Below are 11,453 nucleotides of genomic sequence, written 5' to 3'. Positions count from 1 at the left end.
AATTATCTCAGTTTGAATATAATGATTCAGAATTCAGAACAATTAAATCTTTTAATTGATTTGCATATATATAACTTTTATTTAACAACCGTTGGATTTTAACTTCTATTTGTTTAATGTATAAATCATGTTTTATATATTGTGGACGCTGCATTTAGAAGTAAATGCAAGACGAGAATACGCAGCCAAACATTCACCCTCCAATTCTCTCTCTCTCTCTGTCTCTTTCTTTCTCACTCAGGATCAACCCCCGTCCACCCTCGCGAATGAGCAGGCGCGCGACGTTCACCACGCAGGAATCAATAGGGGTTGCGTCGGGTTCGCGCGGCGTCGAAGCGACGTCGGCGACGACGTAAGCGACATCTCATCTTGTATTTCCTGGGGGTTGTGACGAGCTCTCCTGCAGGCCGTCACGGCCGCCCTCGGAACCGACCCCTGTTCTGAACCTCGCTCATCTTTGCGAACATCGCGATGGCTGACAGCGAATTTGAGGAATTCCGGCACTACTTCGAGAGGCTACCCCAACATCTGAAAGCACCGCTGTCCAACTACACGTGAGTACCCCCGTAGCGGATCTGCCTTCGGAACAGATGACACGATATGCGATATGATAAGAACCACAACGGTGACACACATAGGTCGCGACAAGAAAGACGGCGGTCGAGAATCAGGCCGAGAAGATAATTTGGACGGAAAATCAGGAGTACGAATTATGAAGATCAGTTTAGGAACTCATTAGAAACTGAAAAAAATGTATCGCAGATCAAATCTTGACCGTGTAGACTTGGCGAAACATGAAAGGTGTGATAATGTAGATTGTAGATAGCAAATCATGTTGATAAGATCGAAAGTTGATAAACGGGACTAATGTTTGAAAAATATTTTTAATTCCAGATATGTTATAAAATTGACGAAATTAAATAATCTGACTAAAATTAATTTAATGGACTGACTTTAATAAGTGATAAGATAGAATCTTCAATCGAAATTGATAATTCAAGGAGTCATAACTTCTTATTAATAGAATTAATAAGATAACTTAAATGTCGTTTAAAGATGAGTCATTTTAAATAGGAATTTCCCACGTCACTAAGTAACTTAATGTGACATCCTTTAATGTTCCTACTTTTGTATTATCATAAAATATTTTGATTTAAGGAATATTATATGTTTTTATATAAATATAGCAGTCTAGAATTTTCTTCTTAGATAAGACGTCTTATATATATATATATATATATATATATATATATATATATATAGAATATATGAGACAACTATAGAGTATTAAAGAATGTGAGGCTATACAAGAGCAACGTTATCGTCTGATCGTTTCCTATTTCTATTTAGAATAATGATAAAACGCTGCACTATGCATATAGTGTTACAAAGTGCACAAACATTTCTGATATGTACATTCGTGTCACTACTCAAGGGACTCATAAAATAGCATAGTAAAATGAGAATTCGTGAATGCATCCGATGCACTACCAGGCCGAAAAAGTCATAAAATCGCCAAGTCGCGCATCGGCATTATGTCTTTAAAATTATTGATCCTGGAACATAAGTGACATAAGAATACGAATACGACATGAGACTGCAATGCGATGTATGTATAGACAATTTTGACGGGTGTGATCTACAGCTTTCGTAGATGTATGCGTACATACATGTTACTTCTATTACCGCAAACAACTGATAATCCTATTTAGGTTGTATATTAGAGCGTTATATCTGCATAAGATGTAATTGCATAACTTTGCTTATAGCAATTGCTGTTACAACATAACATAGTTACGTACTTTGATCGCATTAAACATGAGATTTAGATCATCCTAATGAAAATATATATTTCAGATTCATAAATAGAAAAATAACATAAACAATACGCGTAATTACGAATGCATTTTCTATCATTCAAAAAAATGTGGTAATATAATTGATAACAAAGATCTTTCCATATTATTCACATTTTTGTATAGTCTCTTTACATTAAATCGTGTGATAGCACACGTATTATAGAATTATTCAGAATGGATTCCAATAGGAATTATTCCGTTTTTCTAGAGAGAAAGGGGGAAGGGAGAGGGGGAGGGAAGAGAGAGAGAGAGAGAGAGAAAATATAATAGAAAAAATATAATAGAAGAAAAAATATAATAGAATCTAAGGAATAATTGAATAATTCTAATCGAATCCATTCCTAACAATTTCATATTCTGATTGCAATATGTTTGCAATAAATTAGACGTGTCACTGTCCGCAGTTGATTCTATAAAAATAAAGCAAAATCAATAAGCGACAGTCTCGCATTTACAACTATTTCCGGTTTAATTTTCAATCTAGTTTGATTACATTTATAAACATAGTGAGAAATTAATAGGGGGCCTTCTCTTAATTAATATCTGCAAAATTTATTTAAATGCAACTTTTATGATTCATAACATTAATGTAACTGAATGCGAAATGTACTCATTTGTCAATGTAACGCAAACATTCCCTTTCTTCTGAAGAGTGTTTGAAAAAATAGACGTGTTCCTAATGAGAGTTTCGACATTACAATGCTTTTGAATCATTCTTTCACAAATGAAATTTTATTCTGTTGTATGAATGAGATACAAGTGTTACTTGTAATTTTCACTTTTTAATAATAATGAATTAATTATCACGAACATGATATAGAATTATTTGTATTTATACATATACTTATTTACATAATAAATAGAGCAATAGACAAAAATAAAAAGATATAATAAGAAAAAATATTCATAAATTCATAAATTAATTTTGATAAATAATTTTTTTTGTACTATTATTGTCAAACCGAGAAGAAGTCAATTCATTAGTTCTATTTTATATGTTGTGACTATTGATATTATATTATTGGTAAGATTTTGATTCATTATTATTTTTTATTGAAAATTAAAAAAGATTTAAATACTAAGATTTACTATTGATTTGCAATAATTGCACATATTATTTATAGAAAATAAATAAATCATTATTTGTTATTATGCGAGTATTTTGCCTTCTCGTATAATTAGAAAAACGACTTGTCAGATACAGTTCATGTATTTTTTATTATCTCTATATGGCTGTTCATAATTTTCATGTAACTTTCGCGTATTTAACATTTGAATAGGCTCGTACATGATGTGATGATCGATGACTCGCCGACATCCTCGCAAGGAAGCGATGGAGAGGTCGGCAGATCTTGCGACGTCGTCACCGGCGATTCCGAGGACGAAGAAGTCGTCGTCATCCATCGTCACGACAACCAAAGCGGGCACACCACTCCTGATGACAGTGAGGAGCTGGATCATCATTGCTCTATCATAGCTGACAGCGATTTTAGGTTGGTAACGTCGTAAGTGTTTATTTCTTTATCACTAATTATTACCTTTGTAAACTTTTAATACGAAGGAAAGATTAGCGAAGAGTTTTATTTTTTATTGATAACTAACTTGTATAAAACTTGTAATACGTTGAATATTATATAACTTGTATAAAATTTGTAATACCTTGAATATTGCATTTTGATAAAAGATTTCCACGAATTCGAGGAAAGAAGACAAAAAATATTTAAAAGATTTAGAGCATGAGATAAAAAAAATGAGTTCACAGATTTATTAAAAGGGATAGAATATTCGCGGCAATTTAAGTTCTCGCCGAGAACAGAATTATATTTTTTGCGGAGGGAGGGAACTTTTTTCATAAGAATTTTTTTTATGACAAGTACAGTTATTATAATTTAGACTATGTTTCGCTTATATTATAAGTTTTCAGATGCAATTGTACTGCATCATTAATTTGCGCGTCGGTATCACCCACACACAGAGCGACGTGCATCATCGCATCCATAATAATCTACAGTATAGTATCGTCGTAATCTCATCGGTCTGACCTTGTTAAAAATAACTGAAGCTTTCAGAAATAGTCTCCGGGAGAGTTCGCGACGTGCAGCGTTGCTCGTAATTATTAATTAAACGTCGCCCAACCATAGCGGTTGGAAACTGTGTTGCATGCGGAGGATAGTTGACGCGCATTAATATGGCACTTTTTGAACTTTTAATACTTTCGGAGGGTTCTAATTATGCGTGGGTTTTCGTATCTATCTTATCTATTGCTGCGTCAATATACATTAATTTAAAGTCTTCTATTCTATATTACATAACAATTATGTACATACTAAGAAAATTTAAATCTTTTGATTATCTTTATTAAAATAAATAATACTGTTGTATAGCAAAGAATCCAGATTGCACGTTGCATGCATCCTACAATTTTATATATACGATACTTATAATTTTAATACGATAATTTGTATTATTCAACGTTTATTGTTAAAACATATATTATTAATTTTTCGCAGTAAACAATTTAATTTTTATTTAATTATTAAATTAAATCTCTCTCTCTTTTTCTCTATTAATCATAATTAACTTATTAAAATAATTTTAAGTATATGAAACACAGTAGTAAAACCTTGTATGCAAATAACACATTTATATTTTATTGCTTCTTTTCTTAATTTAGTCATAAAAATTCTTGACGTGGTTTAGCGTGTTACGCACGAGATAAATTTTTTATCACCACCTCAATGAAGAGTATAAGAATTATTTTTTATGTATTTTTTCGAAGAATTAAAATAGGCAGCATGGAAAATAATAGTTTAGCTCACTGTACAATTAACCTTGGATGACATTAGCTTGTTCGGTGGACTGAGCAGCAGGGGTCGATCGGTAGGCGGTGGCGGACCAGGACCGGGCGGGGGTGGTACTACTATGTCTGGTAACGGAGGTCGAGATAGTGTCGTCAGCGATGTTGGGGATTCGTGTTCCAGTTTGAGCTCCTGGCCTACGCCGGAGCACGTGCCATCGAATCGACCTGGAAGTGGCGGCACCGAACGTAGACGTCGAAGACTGCCGGAAATTCCTAAAAACAAAAAATGTAAGGAAAGCTCGAATGCATAACTTATTTAATGATATTGATAACAAGAGATTTGACCGATACAGAATTCCTTTGCATTACATTTCGATCTTACATTCGACAGTTTCGATGACTGAACTGTTGTAACTTAATCACTACAATTTTTAGAAAAATACGAAACGTGAAAGAGAACAATTCATATGATAATTTACTAATGATGATAATAATAATAATGAAAAATTTATTAATAAGAATCCTTCAACGATGTATTGTCGAATTATTAATGAAATTTTTTAAAAATCACAGAGATCGATTAGATTTTTATCATACATTAAAAACTTTATTCCGTTATTAGAAATCTCTCTATTAGTATTTTATAATTTTTAGATATTATGTTACATAATTTATCTTGATTTGCACGGATTATGTACAAAATATTCATATTTTATGTAAAGTTATATCCACATAATTTTAATATTAAATGTATGATCTACCTTAATTATAATAAAATGAAGTAATCATAACTTTCACGATATATCTGAGAATTTGATTTGACGCGAAATCATTTATATATATAATGAATAGTAGTATGATAACAGCTGTATCATTTTTATCTGTCGCATCTGTTATCGGGTCGCGCATGCATTTTGCATATACAAATGAAACCAAGAAACTGTTCACCTTGTCGCAACTGCAGAGAAAAAAATCCAGATGTCTGCTTGCATCATGTCAACTCTACAAAAAGTATACGTAATAGAGTAGCATTTTTCATTTGCGATTTCGATAAACCGTTCTATTTCATGGAGATTGAGAGATACTTTTTATCTAAATATTATTTCATAAACGTGTTAACGTTTATGTGTTCACGTAGTGTTAGAATTTTTTGAAAAAGGAAAAAAATATCACCTTTGCGTGCAAAATGCACATTGATATTCTCCTACTGTTTCAGCTGTGCCCGTATGTCAGACGTCCATACAGACGTCGTCTTCGCTAGCAGACGAGTTGAGTGCCGCCACTGGCTCGACATCGACCCGGCCTCATCTTGTCTTAAGGAAATGTCATCCCAGACTCCGTCACGAGGACAGCTCGCCCGACAGCGAGAGGATGGCCACAGACAGCGGTCATTCTACCGCTCATTCTCCTGACAATGGCCCCAAGAGTGTGTCGCCCATACCATGTAATACCCTGCAGAATACAGACTCAGTGTCGCCCAGCAGCACCCCAGGTAATTACGATTATCCTCGAGAAATTGTATTTTCATCTTTATGTCAATTTACAAATTAACTGATTCAAACGTAGTTACGACACAGAATACACATTTCTTAGACAAAGTATTAATATCAATATTGTAATTACTAAATTAAAGAAATTATATTACAATTATAATTGCTAGATTTATAAATATCTTGTAAATTATTAATTTTTTGATATATCTCTATTTTAGTACTTTTTTATATGCAGAATAATTGAAACAAATCAATATAAAAAGATAAATATAGTAGGTTAACGAGTGTTAGCAATGATAAACGGCACAATTATTATTATTGATTTGAATAATCAATAATCAGATATTGGATCGATGTCTTCTTTATTTTAGAAATTAAGATCTGATGATTCTATTGTCTCAGTTCAGAAAAGTTATGAAAGTCAGGAATTGTTGTTCATGTCATAATTTTCTAATCGGAGTAACTCTCGAAGAAGAATCAATACTAGCTCGCTTTTTCATTCCAAAGGAAGCGGAGGCGTACCATTCACCCAACTGGAACTGCTCGAGGCAACGCATCGAGGTCTGCACAAATTCATATCGCGGCATCACGACGAAATTGATCTTGAAATTGGAGACCCCATATATGTGCAAAAAGAGGCTGATGACCTTTGGTGCGAAGGTGCGTAAACATATTTATTTCACAAGATGTCGAACTTGACTCAGCTTGACTCAGCAATAATCGGTATATACTTCCTTTTCTTGTTTAAAAAAATTGAGACAATTTCTTCGGATTTTTAACAATGACAATCTAATTATATTTTACGTGTATACGTATGTAAGGATTTATTTCATAATATAATATTACTAATTACTAATTATTCAATATTACACATTAAAGATAACTATTCTCAAACAGTAAATGTCTAGAAAATATAGATATTTAAAAGAGGAAGCCTTCATTTTTCAGCTATTTTATAAATATATTTAAACATATTCTGAATTTTTATTCTATGTAGCTGTCAATTTTTTAAATATGTTAAAGTAAGTGAAAATAAAATAAAATAGAGAAATATATGAAATTAACGCTATACTCGAATTAGTACCGACAAATTCTATCCTTCTGTTCTTCGCGATTAGGTGTGAATCTAAGGACAGGCCGGCAAGGTATCTTTCCGTCAGCTTACGCAGTCGACATGGATTACAGTGATTTTGATCCCACCGCGCCTAAAGTGAAGAGAGAAAGATATCTCCTAGGTTACCTAGGTTCGGTGGAAACCTTGGCACATAAGGGTACGGGAGTGGTTTGTCAGGCGGTGCGGAGAATCCTTCGCAACTCCTTGCAGGATCCACCTGTTTCACAGAGTTGCATTTTGGAAGTATCCGATCAGGGTCTTCGAATGGTCGATAGAAGCAAATCGCGAGTAAGTGTCTCTTTGCGATCGATAGAAATTTACTCACATGTGCAATATATTATTTAATTAACTTTTTTTTTAATCTCAGCAAGAGCTTCCAACTGTAACAAATAAGCTTTCGATAAACTCTATTTAAAAAAAAACTTATCACATTTTTTAATAAAAAATTTATAAAAAAATTATGTATAAAGCACTATATCTTATGCGCAAAACATTATTTAATCATGACTAATTATTTATATATATATATATTTATATATATACATAATTTTTTTATAAATTTTTTATTAAAAAATGTGATAAGTTTTTTTTTAAATAGAGTTTATATATATATATATATATTTATACAATTAGTTATTAATTTATTAATTTTTTAAATATTTAATATGCATTAAGAGATGAAAGAAGACATGAATACTGAAAGAAAAATAAGGAAGTCGTTAACAAGTTTTTAATTGCCAATATATTTTTAGAAAAATCAGGGTCCTTGTCACGATTATTTCTACTCGCTGAAGAATGTATCGTTTTGTGCGTTTCATCCTCGCGATCATCGCTACCTCGGCTTCATCACGAAGCACCCCACTCTGCAGAGGTTCGCTTGCCACGTGTTCATTGGTCAAGAATCCACGAGACCCGTTGCCGAAGCTGTCGGGTGAGTTCTTTTCTCCAAAAACTTTTTCATTATCATCGATAAAACTTGACATATTCTTATGTCACTTTGCGCAAAATCATTAATGTTAAAGTTTCCGATTATTTTATGGTAAACTTTTAAAATTATAATCAATATTATATTATTGCAATATTATATACATATATTATCATTTTATTATATTTGAATATTGTATTGTAATTAAAAGTTAGTAATATATTAAATTTTAAATTTAAATAAATTTTTTTAATTATAAATTTATAATTTATTTAAATAAATTTAAATAAAATTAAATATTTTAAATATCTTTCTCTAAATTTCTAAAAAAATTCTAGAAGTACGAATAATTCACTGTTCATATTATGTGGATGATAACTCGAGATTCTCTTCTTTTAGACGTGCTTTTCATCGGTTCTACACGAAATTCATCGAGACTGCTTTTCCGATAGAGGACATCTACATTGAATAAATTACTCTCAGTCTCATTTATAGTGGCTGCGAAGAAAATGTTAACTCTCACTTCCCCTTTTAACCCCTGTATATATCGCCCGCTAGTTGTAGATATAAAATAATAAATGCGAATCAAACACCCAATTTATACATATATTGAACATATGTATATCTATGTGTACGGAACATATTGGGAGTGCCACGATGAGCCTCCATTAATAGCATTATCTTGTTATCATTTTTTTATTCGCCATTCATTAGCGATCCTTTTCAATTTTGTGCGTGTAATTCAATATGAATTCTACATATATTAAACAGCGAGAAGAAATGATTTTTATCAAATAATATAATATTAATTACAAAATTTACTTTTATTTTACGAACATCGTATCAATTAAATTGGTGAAATATTGAATTAAAATATAATATCTTTTTAATGTCTGCCTTTATGTTAACGAACAGTGGTAGATCGAAAACAAAATTATCTAAGTGAATGAAGATAAATGTTGACGCTTTAATAGTTGAGAATTGATCTATTTTCAATTGCGAAGTTTCATTGCCGAAATTATATTTTTTCACAATTGAAAACAGAGCGACTTCCGCAAATTATTTTAACCGTTTAACCGCCAATGTTTCCAAGGATATCATTTCTGATATAAACCTAAGTATAAAATATTATTTTTTACTATATACTTGTTCAAAGTGCATATACTTGTATATATTAATTTTTAAAATAATGAAAATAATAAAAATATTATAAAAATTAATATTTAAAATACCTAAGTTTTATCGAAACAATCGTTAGTCGAAAGTAAATATGAAGAAATTGGGAGGTGTAAAACTAATTTTAATTTCAACAATAGTTTGGCAATTAGACGGTTAAATATGACGTGTTAAATATCCATCGCATAATCGAAAGGTATTATACCTTTTTGATTAGACCTCGTTCCTGTTTAAGATCGGAAGAGAGCATGATACATATAATCATAGTGCCCAAAGAAGACTTCGTTAAAGACTCTCTAATAAGTAGATTTGGTAATCAATAGCGAATTAATTCCTAAAATCCCGATCCCACGACCAAGTTAATCCGCTTAGTGATGCATAGGAAGACGGGAATGACAATAGAAAATGAGAGAGTGTTGTATTATTCGGAGTTTAGCGAAAAATCGACAAATCGTAGTTAGATATGAGCGATTTGGGAAAAGAAGTGATGCTTAACTTTCGTCGCGGATGTGCTTTTTGCTGATGACATTCTTCACCGTAGCAACGAATAGTCATCTAGAACGATCTCCAACTGTATTGTTCTTATTGTTAGAAAACGACGTGGACACGCCGTTATTTAGAAACTCGTATATTTTTCTATCTTTCTTTGCGGCAGAGACTCACCGATCATAATAAGTTTCAGTGTACGAGACGAATCCCTCAAAGTTTATACTCTCGAATCTCTCCGCGCGAAAAAAAGGAAAAAAAAATTATAATATTATCGAAAAACGCACATGGGCCTCTGCATTTGAAGTATCATTATTGCGCTGCATCGCAACGTTTCTAGCGACTTATACAGAATATGAACCAAATTGCAAGTACGTACAGCTTCATTGCCGGAAATGCGAGACGATAGGAAAGTAGAAACGGAAAGCGATATCGCCTACGTGCAATAGAGACGAGCAGTATCATAACCGATGCCCTACCGCTTTCGATATCCATTTTAATTCGGTTTGCTATTTCACACTGCCTTTATCAGGACGTTGCGTACGCAGAGCGCGTATACGATGTCCCAGTCGAATATCCAGCATGAATTATCTATTATCAACGTTCATTAATGTTAAATTTTTAATATTAAAGCGCAGTTCATTGACAGAATCGATCGATGGTATTACAATTAATTTTAAATCGCTGCATGAACTGTTTCAATAATTTAGCAAAACATTGATACTCTCTAAAATGTTTTTTCATTCTCAAATATTTAGTTATTCCGAAAGGACTTATGGATTCCATGTTAGTTTTTTTTTATTATCACCAATACGGCATATTTTAGAGATTAATGAATTAAAATAATCATTAGAATCATTTTGCAATAAAATTTTGCGATTTCATAACTGGGATCTCCTATCCGCGCGGCAGGGTCTTGTCAATTTATGAATATCTCCTTGACAATATGAGCTCTGTGCGATGTCTTACTTGGGATTTGGTGCATGTTAGATAAGTACGACTCACACGCCTCGATTATACGGTATATTGAATAAAAATTGAGAGACAAATTACAGTGATTTCTCATTTTAGGAAGCTTTTATTTGTTGCGGTATACAAAACGTTTAAATATGCCTCGAAATGCTGTGCCTTTCCGATTATTTTCTCATAGAGCTACGATATCACTATCACTCACAAATCACCACTACTCTGACAGCAATTCCTTTCAAATCTCTTAAGGCACATCACTGAATGGAATAAAAAAGGTATGCGATGGAAACGAACGAGAATTTTTAATAAATTTATGTCCAAGTTTTTTGTCCATTAAATAATTAATGATAGCGATTACATAAACATATTAGAAATATTGATTGATTATAATTTTTTTATCTTTTTAGCATAATAAAAATTTGAATCTAACGGAAGAAGTTGTTTCGGCGATTATATAAATTAATCTGCAATTATTTATACAATAATTTATAATTATTTTTTTGCAAGTCTGTTAATTTAATGAAAAGAAAAGAAAAACTTGTGACGTTAATATTTTGAAACACGGTGTGATTCTTTTGTAGATTTGTAAGCGAAGACAAGAAGGGTTAAATATAAATTAAACGATGATCGA

General features: G+C 32.1%; 1 protein-coding gene across 4 annotated transcripts; it reads left to right on the top strand.

The window, feature by feature from the left end:
- Positions 1-330: 330 nt before the first annotated feature.
- Positions 331-11,259, top strand: Aplip1 (JNK-interacting protein Aplip1). 4 transcript variants are annotated; one of them, XM_011054378.2, is made up of 8 exons: positions 331-554; positions 3,140-3,352; positions 4,727-4,947; positions 5,876-6,151; positions 6,660-6,812; positions 7,271-7,554; positions 8,019-8,197; positions 8,591-11,259. In XM_011054378.2, the coding sequence occupies exons 1-8, from the start codon at positions 472-474 to the stop codon at positions 8,661-8,663; spliced, it is 1,482 nt and encodes a 493-aa protein (XP_011052680.1). In that variant the 5' UTR covers positions 331-471; the 3' UTR covers positions 8,664-11,259. The 4 variants fall into 4 exon arrangements, with proteins under 4 accessions (XP_011052680.1, XP_011052679.1, XP_011052677.1 ...); XM_011054377.2 differs by having other exon boundaries at positions 3,140-3,364; XM_011054375.2 differs by having other exon boundaries at positions 3,140-3,364; positions 4,706-4,947.
- The last annotated feature ends 194 nt before the right edge of the window (positions 11,260-11,453 follow it).

The sequence above is a fragment of the Acromyrmex echinatior genome, chromosome 15 (assembly GCF_024713525.1).
Source record: "Acromyrmex echinatior isolate Ae372 chromosome 15, ASM2471352v2, whole genome shotgun sequence".
Classification (NCBI taxonomy): Eukaryota; Metazoa; Arthropoda; class Insecta; order Hymenoptera; family Formicidae; genus Acromyrmex; species Acromyrmex echinatior.
The sequence above is the reverse complement of the archived record's forward strand: the minus strand, read 5'-3'. Positions and strand labels throughout refer to the sequence as shown.

Coding starts and splice junctions, on each gene's coding strand:
- Aplip1 (XM_011054375.2), top strand. CDS start 472: ATGGCTGACAGCGAATTTGAGGAATTCCGGCACTACTTCGAGAGGCTA. Junction 3,365..4,705: donor GATTTTAGGTTGGTAACGTC/GTAAGTGTTTAT, acceptor GGATGACATTAG/CTTGTTCGGTGGACTGAGCA. Junction 8,198..8,590: donor CCCGTTGCCGAAGCTGTCGG/GTGAGTTCTTTT, acceptor CTCTTCTTTTAG/ACGTGCTTTTCATCGGTTCT.